General features: G+C 42.7%; 2 protein-coding genes and 1 long non-coding RNA gene across 4 annotated transcripts in view; 2 read left to right on the forward strand and 1 right to left on the reverse strand.

Moving 5' to 3' along the window:
- The window catches only part of LOC134226363 (uncharacterized), a 44,191-nt gene extending 19,970 nt beyond the window's left edge, over window positions 1-24,221 (forward strand). For both annotated transcript variants that reach the window (XM_062707097.1, XM_062707098.1), the window contains exons 8-9: window positions 28-144; window positions 16,521-24,221. In XM_062707097.1, the coding sequence (XP_062563081.1) occupies window positions 28-144; window positions 16,521-16,649 (246 nt within the window). In that variant the 3' untranslated portion in view covers window positions 16,650-24,221. The remainder of the gene's footprint in view (window positions 1-27; window positions 145-16,520) is intronic.
- On the reverse strand, window positions 4,218-10,385 carry LOC134226366 (uncharacterized). Its single transcript, XR_009983460.1, has 5 exons — window positions 10,165-10,385; window positions 9,361-9,553; window positions 6,790-6,900; window positions 5,656-5,865; window positions 4,218-4,567 (listed from the first exon to the last, which is right to left on the reverse strand). It is a non-coding gene; the product is annotated as an uncharacterized LOC134226366 (long non-coding RNA).
- The window catches only part of LOC134226364 (dihydroxyacetone phosphate acyltransferase), an 80,894-nt gene continuing 71,009 nt past the window's right edge, over window positions 16,539-26,423 (forward strand). Inside the window, exon 1 of the mRNA XM_062707102.1 lies at window positions 16,539-16,674. The gene's annotated coding sequence lies outside the window, so the exon portion shown is untranslated. The remainder of the gene's footprint in view (window positions 16,675-26,423) is intronic.

Below are 26,423 nucleotides of genomic sequence, written 5' to 3' on the forward strand. Positions count from 1 at the left end.
ACTGATTTTAATCTAATTTTGAATCAGGAATTCGAGTGCCAGGAGGTGCGTGAGACGTCAGACGATTTGGTGGTGTTCTTCAGCACCAGTTCAGAACAAGAACGGTTCCTCACTATGTTAGAATCAATCTGGTTAACCAAGAAGGTAAGAGTTCTAGTAGTTCTAGTTGTTGGGTCTTCACTCTTCAGTGAGGCTTGCGAGAAAGGCCACATTTGATACACATTGGACTTCTTAATATCTTCAAGAAGTACCTATTAGTATTTCAACCGGTCAACCCAGAATTACAATTCATGTGCCAACGTTAGTTTTTTTAAGATTAGGTACCAGCTAATTGGGATGACATTTTAAGGTTGTTCAAATATATTTGAGTTTGGAGCTTGGAGCTACTTTGAGGTTTTCAACAAATCTAACAAGAGATTTAAACGCCAAACCAAAATCACACCGCTTTGATTTTTTCCAACCGAGCCACCAACTGTCAAATGGTTGTTCGAACAACTTCACACACGGTCAAACAAAGTAGCACCCGAAGCATTTTCTTGGGGGTGGAGTCAATATTGATGCAGCCATATTTGTTGGAAGAACTTCCCCACCATCACATTCCAATTCAACGTCGTCATCAATCGTATCGAGTTCGAGTGAGTATCGGTGATACCGAGAATTTTGACGACATTTGCCGTTTGCAGCCACTGAATATCGATGATATTACCTTCGCAATAGCCAACATTAATCGAAACTGTTTTGCGTAGATTTAATTTTACGCCGGCTGCTGCACAGAAACGGTTGAATATTTCACGGATCATTCATATCCGTGCCTCTGTTTTGACGATGACGCTGATGTCGTTCGCATATGCCACAAGCAGATCATCTCCACACGCTTGCTCTAGTCTGCATATCAGTGGATGGAGATACAGTACAAAGAAATGCATTGACAATGGATGTTACGGTTAGTTTTATTTTGTTTGAAAAATTATTAATATTCGAATGCTTCTGTGTCATTCTAAGCAATACAAGTCAAGGGAAACTGGTTACAGTAACCTAATTGTGACTAAATCTGGTCACATATAAATTACTGTGATCTTAGTGCAACATGTGTGCTATTCGGGATGTGTTTTAGATTGCGTCATAAATAAAAAATCATGCTATTTGGCATTAACGATGCGATGTCTGTGTCTGGATCTAACTTTATTAATCCTTTTATTGCCTGCTTTCAGGCTTTCTTCGTGGATCCAGACACAGAATCAACAAACAAAGTTGACGCAATCTAACACAAATGACACCGATTCAATCGAATATTAAATTACTCGAACAAAATAAAACCAACCGTAACACAACTTCCACCAAGGCACAGAATTTTTCATGGATCGATTCCGAGATCTATGAAAAATGCCTTAAACCGTAACACGGATTCCCTTGCCGCACCGACCGAACGATTTCGAACGGTCGTGAGAGGTGCAATCTCGAACGATCGTGAGAGCCAGAGCAGGCTGGATGCGGACCGACTGGTTATGCGCGCAAGAAGAGTGATGAGTTCCTCGTTTAACCCGAGCGACCGTATTTTTTTTCCAGTAGGGTGGGAATCTGCATCCAGACACCGGTGGGCTACCGGCGAACGGGGTTTAGCTATTGCCGACCCGCTAAAACCACCCTGTTCACAGACCCTGAGTCTCTCCGGAACAGTCTTTTTGGCATTACTTCTGGGAGGGGTCCGTGCTACTACGCACGCCCACATACTAGCTACCTACTAGCTTCAAATCACAACTAGCTACCCACTAGTTCCTCTACCTCATAACTAGCTACCCACTAGTTCCACTACTACTTAACCAACTACCCGCTGGTACCTCACCCTCGAGACTAGCTACCCACTAGTCGGCGCTATCCGACTGCTGCTCGGCGCGCCAATTGCGCTGCAAGATGCTGGCAATCTGAGTGGTAGCGGTCGAGACTGCGTTCCACTTATCAACCTCTTGACACATCCTCTGGATAAGATTATCCGGAGTAGTGTCCCTCCCGCACACCTCTAGCATTCCGCTTCTAACATCGACGAAACGAGGACATACGAATAGTACGTGCTCGGCAGTTTCGTCGACCCCTGGGCAGTCCGGGCAGACGGAAGAGTCCGTATGCCCAAACCTATGTAGGTATCACCTAAAGCAGCCATGGCCTGACAGGAACTGTGTCAGATGGAGGTGAACTTCCCCATGCCTCCTATTAACCCATCTTGATACGCTGGGTATCAGCCGATGGGTCCACCTACCCTTAGAAGAGTTATCCCAGTCCCGTTGCCACTTGATAGTCGAAGTGACTCTAATGGCTTTACGGGCTCCTCTGGTTCCGCGCATGTCGAAACTCTCCTCGTCTTCCCGTATGACCAGGGAATCAATTTTTTTGGAATGCGCTTGCGAAACAAGCGACAAAAGAGAACCAACGACAAAGCTTTGTTTTTGTCGGAGATAATAATGACAAAGATCCGAAAAATTTTGTCAGCAACAAAAAAGAAGACAATCCTGTTGTTAACTTTTCATCCCGTTATTTTGCATTATTTCTAGTGAAAATTTCGGTTTTATGCTATCATAGTTTCTTCTTTTATGGAAATATTCGAGAATCGAACAATGATTACAAAATTAGCAGCGTATTTTCGGAGATATCAGAGCATGCAATGCAAAGGATTCTTGTCATATTGTGTTCGGGTTCTGATAAAGGTTTGTCGCTAGGTGCGTTTGTCAGTAACAAACTCTGTTGATGACAAAGAGTATATTGTTAGGCTGTAACCAGTGGTGTGTTGATCTGTCCAAGATTGTTGAGATTTTCGTGGTTTTTGTATTCGGTTTTTTGTTGTATATGCCTTGAAAGTTATTGATCCATTGAAACTTGACCCAATCAACACCCACTGTGCCGACATCAGCAGCATAGGATAGTTCCGCTACTCAACACCAGGTGTACGCAAGGACATGGGAGGCCATGGTGGGTGGTGTAATGGGGACAGCAATAGGGCGAAAATGTGATGAGGGAAAAAGGTAACGGTCAAGCCCAAGGCCAAGCCTTTTCGCGCGAACGACCACCATCGCTAAATGGCAATTAGCTTGCAACTTTTGCTAGAGAAAGACGTGAGTCGATTAGCTATCCGGAAAATTGAAACCAAGAAGTTAAAGTCGAAGATCTGTGAAAGAGTGAATTGCGCGACATAGGAGGAAATATCCAGGTATGGTTTAAACCTGACCATCGATCGTTCCTCATCACTAACCGCCATAAATAACCCCAACACCCCTCCAATAGGACCCCTTTTTTGGGCTAGACCTTAGTGCACCCACATCAGTCTACGTGAACTCGGCCGTGGAGTGTTCTTGAAGCCATTAACCAAGCAGCGGTGGACCGCTTGCGTCCGAAGCTCGACCCTACACGCTCTGGGCCAGATTTGCCATTCTAGCACGTCCGTGGCAAAACTGTCCAGACACCGCCATTTTGTGGATATCACCAACGCTGCAGGCACTCCGTGACTGGGTTCGAGGAGACAAGCCAGCATCGAAACCTCGAGGTAGTGTCCCCCCCGAGACAGTCCAATACGGGCTACAATTGGAGCTACCCGGTAGCGACGTTAGAGGAAGCGGTTGGAGTAGCGGAACGTGAAGGGGCCCCCACCGAAGAGTTAGAAAAGTGAGGTAGGAGGTAGATTAAGGAAGTGGGAATACGAAGGAGTAATAAAGGTACCTGTGTGTAAATTGAAGAATCCGGTTTTGGTGTTCAAGTGGAAGTTTCCTATATTTTCTTGGCCGCGATAATCAAGCGCGTACGCCGACCCTGAGGCTATTGAATAAGGGGGGTCTCATTAGTGCTGGGCAGGGATCGCCCCATTAGTTACACTTAGCGCCCAACTGAAATTTGCGTAGATTATCAGTGCCCGGGTACACTTGAATGCCAATTGCGTGTCTTTGCAGAAGTCTCTGGGAAAACGTCCAGACTTCGCTAACGAACTTGACCAAAGCACACAAAACAGGTAACCAATTGATGAATGAGGGTCAATATAATTTTTTTCATTAAGAGGGTCTTGGATGTAAGCGAACGGTCTGAATAGCTACCCATCATTGAGCAAAACTTACTAAAAGCATATGAATTAGTCGGAGAGATTCGCGTTGAATTCCGGAATTTGATCAGTGTTGTATTCTTTCAGACTGTTGAGTAAAACACCAAATAAAAACTAAAGTTTATCAAAGATAGACGAACTAAAACTAGGATTTTCAAATTATTTGCTTCATTAGGGAGCGTGAACAAATTTTAGGATTTTTTAATTTACAGCTTCTTTGAACAGAAGTATTTCTTTTCTCTAGGATTTTCAATTTTTTTAGGTGGTAATCCACTTGAAAGGATTCCGTAGTTTCTTTTTTTTAATTCAATATTCGATTTTCTTAGTTGAATGCCTGTTGAAGAGATGGCTATGTCCCATTTCGTATCGTGGTACCACGCGATGAATCCTAGCCATCTGACAATAGATGAGCTAGAGTACGAGTTGAAGATCCGTAGCATGCCGGTAGAAGGCACACGTAGCGTTGCCGAACGAAATCTGCGTAGCCGCCTGAAAGAGGAAAAAGGAAAATCAGACTTGAGAACATTGTTTGTTGGTGAATCGGTAGTTCATGAATTAGAGGTTTGCGACGATAAGTTGAATGGAATCAAAAATCATTTGGAAAAGCGTGCGATGAAAAAGGCTCCAGATCAATTGTTTAAAACTAGGTTAATTCACATTCTCTTCCGAATGCAGCGTTTGAGAACTAACACTAAGAAGGACGACTAATTGAACAGCCTTGCAGTGGTAGCTGGGGAGTGTGTCAAGTTACTCAATGTATACTATTCGGCCACCTCCCATCTGTTAGAGGTGCGAGAGGCAGAATTAGCTATCATAAACGAGAGCTTGAACACCCTTAGGGGAGAAAACCAAACCGATGAGGTAGAGCAAGAAAACAACGTGAATGAACAAACGAGTGAGAGGTCTGTGAATAGCAAGGAAACCGATCCTAAAGATAACAATACGGTTGACAGAGTTAGTGCTAGGGACAATAAGTCTGTTAAAGTTGTAGATAGCGAGAGACAGGGATTCGCAGACGAAATAAAACAATTGAAAGCGATTATGACCCAATTGCTACAACGCATCACTGTGCTCGAGTCTGTCCAGCCCGTTGTTCAGCAACAGGAACTTCATACAGGTACATCAAACAGTACTCAGATCGAAGAGCGTTTGACGGAGGAAAAAGAAGTAGAGGAGGTTCAGACGAAATCGGTAGATTTCTTAGGCTGGTTAAAACAAAGAAATGAGTCGTTGGACACACTCAAAAATTCAGAAGAAGAGAAGGTGGTAGAAAACAGTAGCAATGAGAAGAAGGAGGTAAGGAAGGATAACAGTAGACCATTGAATAGCGGAAGTAGGTTCCCGATCCATAAGTGGTCGGTGAAATACGACGGAATGGATAATGGCAGACAGACGGTTGAACGAATTCTTAAAAGAAGTCGATTTCAACGCCAGGTCAGAAGGATTTTCTGAGGCAGAGCTGTTGCAGGGAGCTCACCATCTGTTCACTCAGAAGGCGAGATCCTGGTTTATGGAGGTTAGTAGCGATATAGGGATATGGAAAGAATTAGTGACTGAACTGAAAAAAGAGTTCTTACCAGTCGATATAGATTACGTCTATGAACGGCAGGCTAACAATCGGAAGCAGGGTCCCAGAGAGAAGTTCCAGGACTTTTACTTGGACATGGTCCGGATCTTCCACAGTATGTCGAGCCCGTGGGACGAAAAACGAAAGTTTGACGTCCTCTTCCGTAATACTAGGGAAGATTGCAGAATTGCAATGCTGGCAGCGAATGTGAGTTCCATACCTAAAATGAAAGATTTTGGTAAAAGATTCGATTCGATAAACTGGCATATGTATCAACAGAGAGAGTAGGTTTTCGCGAAAAGAGGTAGTGCAGATTGATGAGGTCAGAACTCAGCAACCATACCGAGCAAACCAGGATAGGTTTCCGAATAGGAACCAGGATCGGGGAAGCTCAAATGGAAAGCAGCAGTTCAGACAAGACAATCAACAATTTCAAAAACGACCTTGGAAGCAACAGCAGCTCAGTGTCCAGAAAACCGACAAGTTTCAAAAAGAAGTATGCAAACCAAATCCAAATCCTGAAACTGCACAGCGGCAAAATAATCCAGTTCCGAGCACTAGCGGAACAAGCGCCCTCCAGAGAATCGTAAACGCATACATTCCTCCAGGCAAGAGCGTTTGCTTTAATTGCCATGAAGGTGGACACGATTTCGAGGTGTGTACAAGGGAACGTAAGCTATTTTGTCTACGCTGTGGGTTCCCTGGTTTCAAAACAAAAGATTGCCCATACTGCCAATCAAAAAACTTGTACAAGACTGCCTAATGAGGCAAGACAGTCTTGCAAGTCATTCCACAAGACCTCAAACAGAACCAGAAGTTCCAGATTCTCTCGAACAGCTCGGTTACTCGCGGGTCAGTGGAGACATAGCTGAAGAGGCAGAGTTGACAACCATGCTCGTGACTCTCAGCGACGATTCCAGGCCATTCGTGAGAGTGGAAATGCTGGGAATTTCTATTATTGGACTTTTAGATAGTGGAGCAGCTAAAACAGTATTGGGCATAGGTAGTAAAAAGCTGATTAGTACCCTCAAGTTGCAATTAAGACCCACGAGAATAGATCTCAAAACAGCCGGAGGACAGATTTTAGACGTGATAGGGACAACAGAGGTTCCAATAACCTTCAACGGAGAAACCAAACTCTTACCAGTTCTGGTAGCTCCAAGTCTGAGTCGTCGTTGTATTCTGGGCTACGATTTCTGGCAAGCCTTCGGGATTCGCCCCACGATATCTCAGCCCATTGATGCAATTGATGATGCTGAAACAGAACCGTTAGAAGAGATTAGTGAATTCAACGATAATCAAAAACGACAACTTGAAGAAGCAAAAAGTTTGTTTCTACCAGCAAGTCCTGGTCATTTGGGAAAAACAAGTCTCATTGAGCATAAGATCGAGCTGAGAGACGAATTCGCCAACGCCGATCCCGTTCGGAAAAATCCGTACCCGTGGAGTCCAGTAATCCAGGAGAAAATCCACCGTGCACTGGACAACATGATTAAGGACGGAGTGGTCGAACCTTCCGACTCGGATTGGGCGTTGCCTGTCGTCCCTGTTAAAAAGCGAGACAGCGAAGAGATAAGACTTTGTCTCGACGCACGAAAGCTCAATGAGCGAACAAAAGGATGCATATCCTCTTCCACATCAGAATCGGATTCTTAGTCAGCTAGGTCCTTTTCGATTTTTGACTACAATCGACCTTTCGCAGGCCTTCCTGCAAGTTCCTTTGAACCGTGCATCGAGGAGATTCACCGCTTTCTCGGTTCCGGGAAGGGACTTTTCCAGTTTACGAGATTGCCCTTCGGGCTAGTCAATGAGTCCGGCAACGCTCAGTAAACTGATGGATAGAGTACTCGGACATGGCGAGCTCGAGCCGGCTATATTCGTTTACTTAGACGATATAGTAGTGGCGAGTCATACTTTCGCGGCGCATGTCCCGAAGTGACGCGAATCAGCTCGGAGATTGAAGGAGGCCAACCTTTTCATTAACCTGGAAAATCCAAGTTTTGTTGCCACGAACTGCCTTACCTCGGATATATCCTTTCCGAAAAAGGATTACGGCCTAACCCGGATCGAGTCCAAGCGATCCTGGGCTTTGAGGCACCAAAATCCATAAGGTCATTGAGAAGATTCCTCGGTATGGTGAACTACTACCGCAGGTTTATCGATAAATTCAGTGAACTCACCGCACCGTTGACAGACTTGTTGAAAAACAAGCCGAAAAAAGTGCGGTGGAATGAGGCAGCAGAAAACGCGTTCAGAGCCATCAAGGAGAAGCTGATAACTGCCCCAGTGATGGCCAACCCTGACTTCAGCGTACCGTTTTGCGTACAAACGGACGCCAGCGATACGGCTCTAGCAGGTGTACTCACTCAGGTGCATAATGGCATTGAGCGAGTGATAGCGTATCACTCTGAAAAGCTGAAAGGTGCCGAACTCAACTATCATGCAGCGGAGAAAGAAGGCTTGGCGGCCCTTCGCTGCATTGAAAAGTTCCGATGCTATATCGAGGGAACACATTTCACGCTCATCACGGATTCATCGGCGCTTTCGTTTATAATGAGAGCCAAATGGAGATCGTCATCCCGCTTGAGCCGATGGAGCATAACACTGCAGCACTTCGATATGGAGATAAAGCATAGGAAAGGGAAGGAAAATATTGTTCCGGATGCTTTATCCCGATCGATTGAAGCCCTAGAAGTGGATGAGACGGACAAATGGTACCGAGCTCTGTTCGAGGCAGTAGAAACCGATCCCGAGAAGTACGTCGACTTCCGGATCGAGGACGGAAAATTGTTTAAATTCGTTGCTGCACAGTCTGACGTTCTAGACTACAGGTTTGAGTGGAAGGAATGCGTGCCTGAGTCCAAACGCCAACGTGTCATTCAACAAGAGCATGACGAAATGATGCACATTGGGTTCGAAAAGTGCATTGAGAAAGTCAAACGCAAGTACTATTGGCCCAGAATGAATGCTGACATCAAAAAGTACATCGCATTGTGTGAGACTTGTAAGGAGAACAAACACTCCACATTATCAACGGCTCCAGAAATGGGGAAGCAGCGAATTGCGACCAGACCATTCCAAATTGTGTGTATGGACTACATACAATCACTTCCTCGAAGCAAGCAAGGCAATGCCCACTTGTTAGTCGTATTAGACATTTTTTCTAAGTACTGCTTGCTTGCTCCGGTGAAGAAGATTGCTTCAGGTAGTCTTTGCACCATTTTGGAAGAGCGATGGTTTCGTAGGCTGTCCGTTCCGCAATACGTGATTACGGATAATGCGACAACATTCCTATCAAAGGAATTCCAGGAATTGTTAAAGAAGTACGAAATACAACACTGGGCCAATGCACGACACCGTAGTCAAGCTAATCCTGCTGAGCGTTTGAACAGGACGATAAACTCGATGATTCGAACATACGTCCGCACCGACCAAAAGCTCTGGGATACTAAAATATCAGAGATTGAGTTTGTTTTGAACAACACGCTGCATGGATCCACGAAGTTCACGCCGCATCGTGTCATTTTCGGCCATGAGATGGTCACACGAGGATCTGACCACCGTAGAGAGCAAGATGGTGAGCTCTTAGAGAACGACCGAGCCGAGAAACTGAAAGGTATCAGTAAGAAAAATTACGACATTGTCCGAGAAAACCTGAAAAGAGCATATGAGAGTACAAAACATCAATACGATTTACGCCACAAACGCTACTCACCCACGTTCTCTGTCGGACAACGAATTTTCAAGAGGAGTTTCGCGCTGTCGGAGGCCGGCAAAAACTTCAACGCCAAATTAGGTCCGCAGTATAAGCCGTGTGTCGTGGTTGCGAGAAAGGGCAACAGCTCCTACGAAGTAGCCGATATGAACGGCAAGTCGCTGGGAATATTTTCCGCAGCAGATTTGAAGGCCTAAAAGGAAAATATTTATTATAATCCGTGGTACCAGTAAATGCTTTGGTTCTTGAGTGAGGGAAGGCCAATAGTGAGGAGAGAAACTGATCCGTTAAAACCCTATTTGGAGAGGTTTACTGAATCCTATTGCGTAATTCTCGTATCGAGGATGGAACCACTTGCAGCTAAACGGGAGGTTGCTTAATGCAACAAGTACCCCATAAATGAATGCATTCAACTAGTCAATCGTGTATTTTAATTTGTAATTATTGTTTCGTGATCATTTTTAAATTGATTAAATTATTTGTTTCGCTGTATGTTCAATCATTGTTATGCCGAGCTTATCTGCTTCATTATGCACATTATGCAGTTTTCTGACTTGCATGCAACTTCGTTAAAAGTTTTTGAGGCTGCAGCATCAGCAGTTAATAAGACTGTGTATAGAGTACAAAGTGAGTGTGTGTGGACAAGGAAGGAATGGCTATAGCTTTATGATGACCCGTACTACAAATGCTTCAAAATAAATCTCATAAATACGGTCTATTCGCAATAGGATTCTATTCTTCGATGTTAGTTGTCGCTACACAATAAAATTAATCACCATTAAATAGCTTAATTCCTATACTTACCGTTGTATGGTTATCATACAATGCAGACGATGATGAACTTGTAGGTGAAATCAGGACAACACATTTTAGAGTAGAAATAACACCATAATGATCAATTGGCCAAAGAATACTTCGACTAGTCGTCAAAATGATATTAAATTCCTCAAAAACTGTGATTGTTCTCCATGATTTCAGCCACAAATTCATCGTTTCACAGTCCACGCCATACCACATTAAACACTTTCTGTAGACATAATAGGCATTAAACAGTTTGGTTATTCGCAGTCATCTATACGCGCACACTGATAAGAGCCGATAACGTTATCATAGCCACAGTTGATTACGATTGGAAATGGCTATACTCCGACATAGCGAAAACTTTAGTGAAATAAATCATACCGTACTCTAGAGTAACTTTGTACATATTGTAAATATAATTCCGGAATTCTTTCTTATATGCTACTTTTGTAGATTATTTTATTTTGCATGTAAAATTGTTGATTTGCATGTTTTAAATTTTTAATTTGTTTTATGTAGTTTAATTTGTATATATTTTATTTCGTTTTGCTTCAATGTTGGTTTATTATATGTGTACAGTCGAATGGGATCGCAGGAGACCGGAATCGTAAGATGTTGATGGTCAGTAGAAGGTTCAAACCTTGAAATAGAGTGGAGTTGGAATACCAATGATGAAAACTTATGACCCCGACCCATAATCCGTCTGATACTAAAAATGCTACTCTTTCCCTAGATTACAGCTTTGATTCGGTATTTTTGAATAGATTTGAGATTTTCAGGAGTCAATGTGTGTTAAAAAAAGAGTGTGTTAGTAAGTTTTGTTTTGTTAGTGAAAATTTTGGTTCAGAGGTACGCGTCACAAAGTTGTTGTTCCTGTGTATTAAACAAAAAAAAAAATACGGCTTCACCGATTTTTTTTTTACCCGAGCGGGGGGAGAGTGTAACCAGTGGTGTGTTGATCTGTCCAAGATTGTTGAGATTTTCGTGGTTTTTGTATTCGGTTTTTTGTTGTATATGCCTTGAAAGTTATTGATCCATTGAAACTTGACCCAATCAACACCCACTGTGCCGACATCAGCAGCATAGGATAGTTCCGCTACTCAACACCAGGTGTACGCAAGGACATGGGAGGCCATGGTGGGTGGTGTAATGGGGACAGCAATAGGGCGAAAATGTGATGAGGGAAAAAGGTAACGGTCAAGCCCAAGGCCAAGCCTTTTCGCGCGAACGACCACCATCGCTAAATGGCAATTAGCTTGCAACTTTTGCTAGAGAAAGACGTGAGTCGATTAGCTATCCGGAAAATTGAAACCAAGAAGTTAAAGTCGAAGATCTGTGAAAGAGTGAATTGCGCGACATAGGAGGAAATATCCAGGTATGGTTTAAACCTGACCATCGATCGTTCCTCATCACTAACCGCCATAAATAACCCCAACACCCCCTCCAATAGGACCCCTTTTTGGGCTAGACCTTAGTGCACCCACATCAGTCTACGTGAACTCGGCCGTGGAGTGTTCTTGGAGCCATTAACCAAGCAGCGGTGGACCGCTTGCGTCCGAAGCTCGACCCTACACGCTCTGGGCCAGATTTGCCATTCTAGCACGTCCGTGGCACAACTGTCCAGACACCGCCATTTTGTGGATATCACCAACGCTGCAGGCACTCCGTGACTGGGTTCGAGGAGACAAGCCAGCATCGAAACCTCGAGGTAGTGTCCCCCCCCGAGACAGTCCAATACGGGCTACAATTGGAGCTACCCGGTAGCGACGTTAGAGGAAGCGGTTGGAGTAGCGGAACGTGAAGGGGGCCCCCACCGAAGAGTTAGAAAAGTGAGGTAGGAGGTAGATTAAGGAAGTGGGAATACGAAGGAGTAATAAAGGTACCTGTGTGTAAATTGAAGAATCCGGTTTTGGTGTTCAAGTGGAAGTTTCCTATATTTTCTTGGCCGCGATAATCAAGCGCGTACGCCGACCCTGAGGCTATTGAATAAGGGGGGTCTCATTAGTGCTGGGCAGGGATCGCCCCATTAGTTACAAGGCGTTGCTCGAATATTGATTCCCTGCGTATGACTAGTCCAATGGGTAACATACACGCAATCACACAAGCGGCATCCCGTGATACCGTGCGGTAGGCACTTATCACTCTGAGACACGCTAGCCTGTGTACACTCTCCAGCTTCTGCAGGTTACGTTCGACGCTAAGCGCCGAGGCCCAAGCTGGACCGCCGTATCTGAGGATAGATACTGCAACCCTAGCTAATAACCTGCGTCTGCTGGAGCGCACTCCCGAGCTATTGGACATTATCCTGGATAATGCCGCAATAGCTGTCGAAGCTCTCCTGCAGGCGTAATCTACGTGACTGCCGAAGTTCAGTCTATCGTCGATCAGCACCCCGAGGAGCTTCACCTCCCGCTTGAAAATGATCTCACAGTCGCCCACGCGAACCACTGCCTCCTGTACCGACTTACGGTTGTTAACAACAACCAACTCTGTTTTGTGATGAGCTAGCCCCAGCTGCCTTGAGCTCATCCATTCCTCTACTATAGCCATCGCGTGGGCCGCCGTAAGTTCCACTTCCTCAATCGACTCTTCGTAAACCTCCAGCGTTATGTCGTCGGCGAAGCCAACGATCTTAACACCTGGGGGGAACTTCAGTCTTAAAACACTATCGTACATAGTGTTCCATAGCACCGGGCCCAGGATAGATCCCTGAGGGACTCCTGCGGTGATAGAAGCACTACCCTCCCCTACATCGGTCTCGTATAAGAGTACGCGATTCTGGAAATAGCTTTCCAAAATGTTGTACAGGCCCACCGGAATGCCCAACCGGAGTAACGAGAGCGCGATGGCATCCCAGCTTGCGCTGTTGAATGCGTTCTTGACGTCACAGTTTTCACAACCGTGACAGTTTTCACAACCGAGTTGATAGCATCCACCGTGGACCTACCCTTACGAAACCCAAACTGATTGCTTGACAGGCCGTTCGTACCTTCGGTGTACGGGGTAAGCCTGTTGAGGATAATCCTCTCAAGCAACTTCCCTGTGGTGTCCAGTAGGCAGATTGGTCTGTACGCCGATGGGTCACCTGGTGGTTTCCCGGGCTTCGGCAACAGCACCAGCTTCTGTCTCTTCCACCTATCGGGGAAACTGCGCTCATCCAGGCATCTCTGCATGGCTGTCCTGAACATGTCCGGGTTAGCCATGATCGCTGCCTTCAGAGCGAGGTTTGGAACTCCGTCGGGCCCCGGAGCTTTGTTCGTGTCAAGGTTTCGGGCCACCGCAAGCAACTCTTCGTTCGTCACCGCTGCCACTTCAGCCACTTCAGCACTCGCGTTCTGCGGGAAGAGAACCTCGATAATGCGATTCAACCTTTCCGGCGACCGTTCGGGAGGCGCCAGCCCCCCTCTGGTCTTCGCCATTACTATCCTGTAGGCATCGCCCCAAGGATTAGCATTGGCGTTCAGGCATAGGTTGTCAAAACACTTCCTCTTACTGCTACTGATGGCCTTGTTAAGGGCCAACTTTGCAGCTTTGAACGTCAAGCGGCGTTCATCCCTCAACTGCTCAGAGCGAGCTCTCTGCATCCTTCGCCTAGCCCTAAGGCAGGTTGACCGAAGGTCTGCGATTGCTGCACTCCACCAGTATGCTGGAGGTCTACCGTTCCTCGGTGGTGCCCTCCTCTGCATACTGGCATCGCATGCACGTGACAAGACAGCTGTCAGTGCGTCCCCTGTAAGACTGTCGGTGTTACCCTCCAGTCCCAGCGCCGCGGTGAAAACTTCGCTGTCGAAGCTTTGGGCCTTCCACCCACGGACCTGACGGAGATTTCTCAACCTCGACTGCTGCACACCACAGCTGATCACGTAGCGGATGGCTAGGTGGTCGCTGTGGGTGTAGCCTTCGTCGACCCTCCAGTTCAGTCCCCCGGCTAGGCCGGGGCTACAGAACGTAACGTCCTACGGAACGTGCTGGTTGAGCCGTCATTAGCTAACACGACCTCCAACTTTGCTAGAGCCTCTAGCTTGACCTCTCTGGTTGGTGCAGCGGCTTCCCCACTCCACCGCCTAAGCGTTGAAGTCCCCCGCTATGACAACCGGCTTCCGACCAACAAGGTCGGACGATAGCCTATCGACCATCCGGGTGAATTGCTCTATTGGCCACCGTGGTGGGGCATAGCAGCTACAATAGAACACCCCGTTGATCTTAGCTATGGCGACACCTTCGACAGGTATGTGTACGACCTCTTGGACCGGAAACCGGCCCGTTGTGCAGATCGCCGCCATCTTGGAGTCGTCCGCGACCCAGTTTCCATTATTGACAGGGACACGGTACGGATCTGCAAGAATAGCGACGTCGGTCTCTGACTCAGAGACCGACTGCCACAGCAGCTGCTGGGCAGTAGCACAATGGTTAAGATTCAGCTGTGCTACCCGCACGGCGATTTCTTATTGCCACCACCGAAGGGACAAGTAGGTCCACCCATAACATGGTTACGGGCTTGCTTCCTACTAGCGCAGATAAGGCACCTTGGTGCTTTATCGCAGGTCTATGAAAAATGCCTTAAACCGTAACACGGATTCCCTTGCCGCACCGACCGAACGATTTCGAACGGTCGTGAGAGGTGCAATCTCGAACGATCGTGAGAGCCAGAGCAGCCTGGATGTGGACCGACTGGCTAGGCGCGCGAGAAGAGTGATGAGTTCCTCGATTAACCCGAGCGAACGCATGGTGCCGAACAGTCGAACGAATGACGCACTCGATCGAAGATGTTCTCCAGATTAAAACTGATGAGCTTACCGGTGCGACGGTGGTGGCGGAGGCTGGCAACCCGGTCTTTGAGAGTGAGAATGGCTTGAAAAATATTGCGTTCTGGAATTACGTTGGAGTACCACCAACAGGTAGCCGAAGACTTCCCCTACCTGTCTGTGATGATGGTTTGCGTGGGAATGCTATCAGATTGGACAAATCGACGTTTGAATCTTTGTTTACAAAATCACATACGTCCTTTTGAATAAGTACCCGAGATTTCTCCTTTCAGCCGATTAATGGTGGTTATCAATGAATTATTGGCAGTGGCTGATTTTCGACCCGCTGCTGTCACATCCAGGCGCTATAGTATATGCGCAAAATAGCCAGCATGAGTTAACCGCCAGAAATTTGTATGGCGAAAGACATCTAACGCGGGTTTCCTCAAATTTAGAAACTGTTCATGAAAAACTATTTGGTACCGGTTATGCAGGAAGGTGTCCGCTACTACGCCTACCAAATATTTTTTCGATGAAGGTGCTCAATTTTGAGAAATCGAATCTTAGATGACTTTCGCCATACTGATTTCAGAAAGTTAACTCCTAGTGTGCCGCTGTAAGCACGCTCAAAGCAGGTGATTCATTGTGGCTGCTGGTAGTAGATTGAGATTTCCACTTGAAAAACGACTTGATTTTAGGCTTAGCGTGCGACAGCCACCAATGTGAGTTTCTACGTTGTCGAGTCCAGTATTGTAACTTATACCGGAACTCGGCAACGTTTTCATCGATAAGGAGATGCGGTCGAAGGGCCCAGAAACCGCGTTTCAGCTCATGTTGCAGTGGATGGAGACATATTCTGACCGTAAGCGCTTTCGTTTTCGACTTCCGACATTGGCTGCTGATAAAATTTCGAAGCGCGTTCAGTTTCGTGGGGTTGGTGATGGTTCCTTCCATTGACGCGAGGTTATAGGACGTAAGGGCCATTTATGGATTCTAGTTTTCTTCCCGCTCATCGTTACCGTCGTCGTATCGTTGCTTTTTGCCGAGCAGGCGACCTCGGCTTCGGCTACTCCTCGTAGATGTTGACGAGTCATCCGTCTCGTTGCCGGCTGTTTGGCTTTGCGGCTTTGCGAATTGCGCTAATAGGTATTCTAAAAACATCCACCAAGGCCACTTCAGCGCAATGTGGGTTCTTTCCCGTCGACGACGACGATTAGCTGCGCTCTTGTGGTGCTTGCAACAACGGGCTGGGGACACCGTTCGCGCGGTGCTCACATCCAGCTGGACTGCTAGTTAGTTTTTTGAGCCAAACGGTTCGGTCTGACTCACCGGCTTCGGTAGCTTGACTTGGGAAAGGCCTCCAGCGAAGCTGGTGGTGTGGTGGAGCGACGGAGCGTTGTTCGACCGGTTTGACGATCGGAGGTTTCGCGCCGTTCGTCTTCTTCGGCGGTTGTCGTGGCCCAGTTTGCTTCGTCTTCGTTTCTGGACTTTATAGTAGTATGATTGATTAATTACAATTTATAAAATGTCCGATAATTCGAATTCGTCCATATTTACATGTACCAATTATTACGGCAATTTTCTCATTAGAATTTCTTGCACAACTTTCCACAGGACGAACCTTTTCCGGCTTCGATCGTAACCAGCGAGGACGAACTGTACCAACACTGTTCGAAACTGTTTGTCGAGATTAATCGATCCTGGGAGCCACTCCTTTCTGCAGCTCTCGGATATCCACAGTAAGGTTAAGCTAACTAAGGACAAACCGGTATGTAAATGTTTTTCGTTTAGTTCCATCGTTTGGTTGGATACGCTACACAATGATGGTGTATAAATTATTACTATTGATCGCTTTTTTAGATTTGTTTTATGATTTGGGCTGGTTCCAAAGCTAAGAATGCGTAAAACCGATTCGGTACAGAATTGGTTTGTTTTGAATTTGTATTAGACGATTACTAAATTTTGGAATTATTCTCTCAGTATTTGATGGTAAATATCTGGCGCTCCAATTGTTTTTTTTTTCGAAATGTTGTACACACATATTTATTCGTTACTAAATTTATTTCAATTGAACAGAACTAGGTATGTCAAAAAATGCATATAGACAATATATTATTAGGAAGGTTTACAATTTAATGTATCTAATCAAAATTATTATAAATTGAAAGTATTATAAATAACACACATTTTCAAATAAATAAAACTGAAGCTATATATACACAAACATTAAACAAATGTAAAACAATGCTTACGCTTTATATAAAAATATTTACTCAATGTTTTATAATAGAGATAAAAAAAACATTGAGAGCTTTTTACCGTACGCCTGTTTAAGAGTCTATATTTTTGGCGGATTTCATTTCAATTTATCCAACCCATTCAGAAGCAAAGTGCATCATTTAGTCATCACTTATATACCTACATGGCATCCATGACATTTATGCGCTATAATTTGCCAATGTTTGAACTTTTGTTTATTTATTTATAATTAAATTCGGATTTCATCTTATTACCTGCTCATTAGAACTTTTTGTTATGCTTTTAATGCAGTCATTACAAATTTATATTAAAAAAAAACCTAACAAAATTTAAAAAGTATGCAGCTACAGATTCTAAGAAACGAGTTCAAATTCAATACCGTGCTGTGCCCTTATTCCGTTCACCTAAGACAATGCGCTATGTCTAAAAACTCTAAAAAACAGCCGTTAAGTATTTTGAAGCTGCAATTTCGCTACATAGTGTAATTTTCTATATACAATTGAAAATAAAATATGTTGGGATGCATTCATAGACTTAGGTTCCAAATAGTTGAAATAAAGCAATTGTGTGGTCCTAATTCCAATCATCTCAAATGACATTGTTCCTAAATCCGTTCATTCGTGTTCCTAATTCCAATCACTCGAAAAACATTTGATGTCTTGTAGATGTTAATATCAGACATACATTTTCTCACAAATGCATCTTTTCATTCGTTATTATTGCAAATAAAAAAATTAAAATGTTATTTTCTTCCAAATTTAAAATACAATGAATGATATTTCCTTAGTTGGATGTTTTTTCGTTTGTTTCACTTACCATACGAGGTCAACATGAACATTAATGTTAGCTTACCAGCCCAGTAGCATTAGGTACCACAGATAAAGGGAGATACGATTCACTATCGGAGTTTCCCACTTTATCCTCAACGTAATTTTGACTTGAGTCTGGATACTAGGCCTTTAATTTTGACATTAATCTTCCAAAACAATGTCTGTTTGTTTGGAATTGTTCGTATAGATGTTTCGTTCAAATTGAATATTTCTTTGCTCCTCGGAAGCCTTTTTCTAATATTGTCCACGCAACCACTTGACAATTCGCCGTTCACCAACAACTGAAAAAAAAACTGCGTTTTCAGGCATGAATTGAAAAACGTTCCCATAACCATTTTGCGTAGAGTTATGAACGGAGTTCCTTTCGGTCTGATTGCTTGCAGGATAGAATTTCTAAAGTTCATCATTCTTCATGGGTTCATTAATGTACGATGTACCTTTCCTAACTCATAGATTATTTTCTCACGAATGGAATTTTCGGAATCCATCCTCCAGACCCATAGAACGGAATAAGGAACGAGTTGATTTACATGTACCCTTATTCCGGTCAAGATATTTTTCACTTTTCAGCATTTTATATCGGCAAAATACAGACAACGATTAAGTAATACACTGCAATGTTACCTGTTATATCTTGTTATGCAGTTTGGTTTCAAATTAAGGGCAAATTTTCACCTAAAAATGCTTGAATATTATGACAGATGTTCTTAGCAAGTGGGTTAATGAAAACAGTCAAAATGGCGCCTGTAGTGACGATCAACAAATTTTGTTGAAATTTTCACTAAATATCGCAAAAAATGACGCTGCTTTTCATTTCATTTCATGCATATATAACCGAAGAAAAGTATAAAAATATGTTTCTGTTATTTTTATACAAAAATTCTTCATTATTTATTATTTTGTCTTGCGTGAACGGAATTAGGCGCTGATTGGAATAAGGGCACAGCACGGTACCTAATTTACAAAACGTCTCATCTGCTTTGGTTAACAAAGATTTGAACGTCGATTTGGCGAATCTGATTGCACTCCTACGCAAACCAACACCATCAATAGGCAGGTGAAGGTTTGAACTACCTGTTGGTGGTGATGGATTGCGTGGGAGTGCTATCAGATTCGTCAATTCGACGATTGTTTACAAAAACAGTCTATTCGTTTTGAAAATTTGGTATTGAATTATTCTATTTATTCTCACAACATACATACAATGAAATTTCGACAGATATACGACTATGTACTGTAGTTCATAAGTGCATTACACAATCTGACGTCAGAAATTTTTGAAAATTCACGAATCATTGGTGATCACCAGGGATTGTAATTATAATTTCATGATCATTTAGTATTCAGCCAATGACTCATTCCAGAGCCGGAATTCCGAAAAGTGTTGTATTTGCGTAACTTTCTCGAAGGGTTGATTTACAGCGTACAACGATCGTGTCACAAGCCACTAGAAGACTAGGAATCATAATCAAAATATCCAAAGATTTTAATGACCAGCACTGTTTGAAAGCATTATACTGCTCACTCGTCCGCCCGATCCTTGAGAATGCTTCAGTTGTTTGGCTACCGCATCAAGTTTCGTGGTGCCTTCGAATTGAACGTGTTCAGAAGCGATTCATTCGCCAGGCGCTGCGAGATTTACCTTGGCGAGATCCAGTAAATTAGCCACCTTATCCGGACAGATGTCGACTACTGGAAATCGACACATTACAACGCCGGAGGAAAATTCAACAGGCGTTGCTCATTGCTAAGCTGATAAACGGTGAGATCGATGCCCCAGGACTCCGATCGATGCTAAGCTTTCGTATACCGAGTAGAAATTTACGGCATTCTACATCACTTGTGCCCAGTTTCCACAGGTTTTAATTCGGATATAACGAACCGATAGACGCTTGCATAAGAACGTTCACTTTAGTGGAAGACCTCTTCGAGTTCAATGAGCCATCCAGTGGTTTTTTCGATAGATTAAGAAGATCAAATGTATTTTTATGAGGAGTTGTCCATGTAGACTTAAGGATCCGATGGACATTGGAAAATAAAATATAAAAGCGTTTCACGCTGTAAACATTAAACATAGAGCAACGTTCCCCTAGACAAAGTTGTAGAGCAGCGGTTCTCAACCTGGGGTACATGTTCCCCTGGGGGTACCTCGAACGAAATGCTTAATGGCGGATGAATTACAATTTTAAACTTATTGATAAAGTTTTGACAATTTTTTTTATTTCGAAACCTACATAATATGCATGGTAATCAGTAAATCATGGCATATTGAATTCTGACCTCCAAAACCAGTACAATGGATGAAGGGCTGTGAGACAAAACATCAAAAGGGCAAAACCTCGAATGAACAAATTTTGAAAAAATTCTCAGTTGCTTCGTTGCAAGAGAATTGGATGCATCCTTCTACGCTTCTCGGAAGCCTCCTTTCAAGTGACCCGGAAGCCTCATTTTAAGAGGTTCGAAGACTTTCTTTTAAGAGGCCCGGAAGCCAAGCTTTTTTCTATAAACTTTTTTTCTGCTTTTTCTTTCAAAAGGCTCGATACCTTCTTTCAAAAGGCTCGAAGCCTTCCTTTGAAATGCTCGGAATTCTTTTCTCAAGAGGCTTGGAAGCGCCCATTCAAGATACTTCCGCCTTTTTTAAGGCCCGGAAGAATACCTAGTTGCACAAATATTACTGCTTTGGTTGCCACAGCACTTATGTGACTCGATTTGGTACTATATGAGTTATAGAAACTCGTGTATGACAAGTGTGCTACTCGTGACTTTTTAAAAAAGCTCGAAAGTATCCTTTCAAGAGGCTTAAAAGCCTCCTTTCAACAGGCTTAAAAGCCTTCTTTCAACAGGCTGAAAAGCCTTCTTTTAAAAGGCTCGGACGACTCTTTTAAAAAGGCTCGGAAGCTCCTTTCAGAAGGCTCAGAAGCCACCATTCAAGAGGCTCGGAAGACTGAAAAGTGTTTATTCAAAATACTCCGAAGCCTCCTTTCAGGGGGCTCAAAAGCCGCCATTCAATAGGCTCGGAAGACTCTTTCCAAGAGGCTTGGAAGCCTCCTTTCAAGAACTCGAAAACGTCCCATCAAGATGCTCGGAATTCTTTTTTTAAGAAGCTTGGATGCGTATTTTCAAGCGGCTCAGATGCGTATTTTCCAGAGGCTCAGATGCGTCCTTTCAAGGTATTCAGAACCCTCCTTTCGAGTAACTCGGAAGCCTTCCATAAAATGGCTCGTAAGGTCTTTAAAGAAGCTCGGAAGCCTCCTCCTCGGAAGCCTTCTTTTAAGAAGCTCGGAAGCCTTTTTCAAGAGGCTCGGAAGCCTCCGCTCAACAAGCTCTGAAGCCTCCTTTCAAGAGGCTCGGAAGCCTCCTTTTAAAAGGCACGAAAGCCTCCTTTCAAGAGGCTCGAAAGCCTACTTTCAAGACGCTCGGAAGCCACCCTTAATGGGGTTTAGAAGGCTTCTTTCGAGTAGCTCGGAATTCTCAAGGGGCTCGTAATTCTTTTTTCAAGCAGCTCAGAGGCTTCCTCAAGGGGCTCGTAATTCTTTTTTCAAGCAGCTCAGAGGCTTCCTTTCAAGATCTTCCTCTCGGAAGAGGCGCAGAATCCTACTTCCAAAAGGCTCGGAAGCCTCCTTTCAACATGCTTGGAAGCCTTCAATAGTCAAAACAGTCCCTACAGTCAGTCCCTCGATGTAAGAACTTAATTTTTATTGGGAAGTTTACAAAAATTAAAATTTCAGAAAAGTTTATGGAGAGCCATATATTCCGTAAGTTTTCAGGTCCATTTTTCATATACTCGAAGAGTTACGATTATTTTCATTTACAGCAAAAAAATCATAGGGGGCACCTCAATTAATGCAAATGTTCGAAGGGGCACCTCTCAAGAAAAAGGTTGAGAACCGCTGTTGTAAAGGAAAAACAGCGCTAGAAGTCCGCCATACAAAACTTTTCGGAATTCCGCCTCTGGAATGAGTTATTGGTTGAATACATTGGATTCTGTTTTTAATCAATTTACATTTTCTCAATTCTCTTCTCATCCTAAATGTTAAACGCATATTAATTATCATGTGATTTTTCTTTAATTTAATCAAGATTTTTTGAAACATGTTGCGAAGGTTCTGATGGTAAATTCACACGAAAAAACGAGCAAAAAAAATCATGTAAAAACAGAATCCTGTTGTACTAGATGATAATGAAATGTTAAGTTAATCCCTGGTGATCACTAATATATTCGCCCAATGTGCTCATCAGAAGGAATCTGAATACGAGTCAAACACTTTAGCTTGTAAAATCAATCCGAATTTTTCTGGACGTGTTCATACAAAACATCTGTTCGAAAATGATTTAATTGTCTCATTACCTTCGTTCCAGTTTTTTAACATTATTTTAAACTAAATGCTAAGCAGTTTTAGCAGCATCAACCTTGTTCTTTAAGGTCTTTAAGACATAATTGTACCATCTTGTCTTTGATTTTCAATAAACTCGAAACAATTTGCCCCCCTGAAATTTATGATGTGTCATCTTATGTTCTGAGATTGTATTGCCTTAGTTGATTACATACAAAAAAATGATTTATTTTTCAGAAATTATTCAATTCCAATATCATGATGTGTTATTGCTTTTTGCATTGAAACTTTTCGTTTCGTCACTGAAACCATTGACACTTGTCTTCAGCGACTGCTTCCGCGATAGAGCATTTGCACATTTTATTCACTCATACATCTATATTGCTGTCAAAATGTGCATTTGACAATTAAATTTTCAGCTAAAAGCTCTATTTTTTGACACCGATGCACTCACACAACCAATCGAGATCAGTTGTCAAAAAATCAGGAGTACCAACTTGACCACTATCTCCTTGTCGCCGAGTCAGGCGCAGAGTGCTCGGCGCGGAAACCCAAAGGTGGGAATAAAATTTTGGGGCTTATGCGCAATAGTGTTAATGATTAAAAAATCTCGACATAGTTTGACTTCATTTTTTGAATCTCTAAATATTTCCATTTTTTTTTAAATGATGATGGTAATATTAATATCTGATTGTTAAATGATAACGTAAAAAAAGTAAATGATGAGGGAACCGTCATCATTAAAATCTGATTGTGATATTTCAGTTAACTAGACTGCATAATTGCTTGTTTGATTTCTATTTCATATTATTAGCCATCAAAACGATATCTTATCTTGATTGTTTTGCTCTTTTGTTGACAGTTTTATCGTATAATCTACTGATACTTGTACTACCTACACGCAAAACACTATGCATACATTATAGCATTTTCACTTCATTTGATGTGTGCGCTTTGAATACTGCTTTGATACAAGATATTAATCTATCATCTCATACAAACGATACCAAACTGGACAGTAAAATGTTATATAAATTGAATAAACTGAAGTAAAAACAATATGTAATCTCAATACATACTTAGAAGCAAGTAAAAATCACAAAATATTTGCGCAAATGCAACTGCTTTTGCAGTCTACTGGAAAATAACTTAGAGTAACATGGTGCAAAATTGAAAAAAAAAAAACGGATCTACAACCAACATCTAATATTTTTACCAGTTAAACCCTATCTGTTGGCAGAACAAGAGTCCCTAGTCAACCCCCTATTTATCTATATGTAATTTAGTCTGCATGATAATATGCTTTTTAGTTATTCTAAAAAAATTAATTATTTACTCATAATTTGCGTAGACAGTGCTACGTTATATGGTGTCGGTGAAGTCTTAGAGTCAGGACACACCCAAATCAAAAAGATTTGATAAAATGGTGTGAGATAAAGTTAATAGATTCGGTAAGCTAACCACCAAAAACAAGTTAATAGGAGAAGAATTATGTGTTGCGAGAATGTTAAATATGAGATAGCAGAAGATACAATCCTCTTCGTGCGTGAAATGACTGATTTTTTTTCTCTCAAAACATGGAAGGAGAACAAATTATTGAATGCATCTCCTTGAGCAGAAAGTGACACACAGTAAAACTGAATAAATTATAAAAATAGAACCGTCACACAAGTACACAATACACTAACTCTCTTTGATCGTACAACAAAAATAAGCATAACAAATATCGGATAACGCAAGTACATAAAACAATAAACAAAAAACAAAGACCCAGCCATAATCGATCCAACCAATCAAGTTACCCAAATTTCTCTCAGCAACAATGATGCAGCATATATCAACAAATTCGTAAGAAGAAATCTCAATAAAAGTATGCAATGTTGAAAAAACAAGTAGCACAAACGACCACGTGACTTCATCCGAAACTCCTTTGCGATGCGATGTGAATCATGAAAGTTGCAAGGCATCGGCGACTATTCCGTCTATTTCTATCGTGGATGGTTCCGATTTTTAGTGATTTGTCAATAACTTAATTTTGAGGCTGAATTTCAAAATGGTGGACTTTTGGTGCAATAAGTTTTTTCTACAATTCTATGACAAACAAAGTGTGCCTCGATTGCAAAAAGTCACAAGTTATTCACAGCTTTCAGCAGGTCGCTCGTGTACATTCATGAAATTTCGTGAAAAAATCATAAGGGTTGTGTACAAGACACGACCGCCCGACGTAAACTACGTAAAACAGTTTGGTGAAATGAAGAATCTAGTGCCAGTGCAAGAATACATATTTGCAGCAGCTCTCTACAATACGCACTCGTTATTCTGCTACCAACGGCAACGTAATTCTGCTACGACGTCGTACTTTGAACAAATTCGTCTCGCCTCAATCTTCCTATGTTAAAAATGGTGTCCTTGAGAAGAATCGATTAATTCCAAGTAATGCATATTTCGAATCACTAACGACCACACGACCCACGCCATAGGCTGGAATAACAAAACCAAATAATAATCTTGAAAGAATTAAACTTGACTGCCACTGAAGCCATCCATGCGAATACATATTTGTAGCATCTCCCTCCGACTCGCGCTCGTGATTCTGCTACGGACGCCAGGCAACTTTATGGCGTCTCCAAGCGGTTAATTTGCACTTTGAAAAAAGTTCGCCTCGCCTCAATCTTCCTTTGTATAGAATGGAAGCCCTGAGAAGAATCGATTTTTCCAATATCCCATATGTAGTTGGAATAAAATTTGCTCAGCAACTCCGCCGATGCTTAGAGATGTCGTAAAATCTCTATTAATCGATTAGTAACTAATCGATTACTTTCGATTCTTGACGATTATTGAATCGATTCATCGTTGAGTAGTAATCGAATCAAAATTAATCGATTATCATAACGATGAATCGATTAATTGAAGTAATCAAAATCTAATAGTTGTCGTAAAATCCCGATTAATCGATTACTCTCGATTCTTGTCGATTATTGAATCGATTAATCGTTGGGAAGTAATCGATTTGAAAATTAATCGATTATCACAACAAATAATTGATTAATCGAAGTAATCGATTAATTTGCGACATCTCTACCGATGCTGGAACCGCTCTCCGCGACATTTCAAATGAAATGCCACGCGCGGGGAAAGCAGTTTTCTTATAATCAATAAAGATGGCCCATTAGTCCCGCCTCTTTGTTGTCCGGTATGACTGCAAATATTGTGTACCCGTCACACACTTACTAAAGGGGCGTGGCTACAGGTTTAACTTTATTGATTACAAGAAAGCAGCTCTTCCGCGCGCGCGAGCCATTTCGTTCGAGATGTCGCGAAAAGCAGATCGTAGTCCCACCATCGGCTTCGGCGGAGCTGCTACCGGAAATTTCATTCTCATCGATGGTGTGGTTCATGCGGTCGTTCGCGCTCAGATTAAATATTCTTGTCTGAAGTACTAATGATTGGCTACCATCAGAGAAAGTAGCTCTTAAGTCACAACTTGAGGCGAGATGAATTTTGTTCAAAGTAAAACTTAATTGCTTGGTGATGGCAGATTGTTTTCCATCGGTAGCAGAATCACAAGCGCGCGTTATAAAAAGACGCTGCTGATAATTATTCGCGTGGATAGCAGTAACAGTCAAGTGAAATTTCCCCTCAAGATTATAATTCTAGTAGGTAGCCTGCTACTTGCTTAAGGTTTTATTTCCATCCATGCGAATACATATTTGCAGCTTCTCCTTCTAACGCGCGCTCGGACCGGCAGTAATGCTATGATTCCGCTACCGATACCAAACAATTATGCTTTGTTCTATGAAAAAAGTTCGTCTTATATCAACTTTCTCAATCACTTATCAATCACTGAATCATTGATCAAAATTAAATCCACAGCAAGAAGAGTAGTTAAGTGCTAGACAAACATCATATAATTGAGCTCAGAATCACGCTAGAATATTTCACTGAACATTTTTCTAGTTCCTAGCGTTTGCACTATAGACAAATTATTTCAACTTAACCTTCCTCCCAAACATAATGGTGGTTCTGAAAAGATCCGATTCATTCCCAATTATGTGCCTCACCAACAACAACTACTGGACTGCTTGTAACACGGA

Source organism: Armigeres subalbatus, chromosome 3, assembly GCF_024139115.2.
Source record: "Armigeres subalbatus isolate Guangzhou_Male chromosome 3, GZ_Asu_2, whole genome shotgun sequence".
Taxonomy (NCBI): Eukaryota; Metazoa; Arthropoda; class Insecta; order Diptera; family Culicidae; genus Armigeres; species Armigeres subalbatus.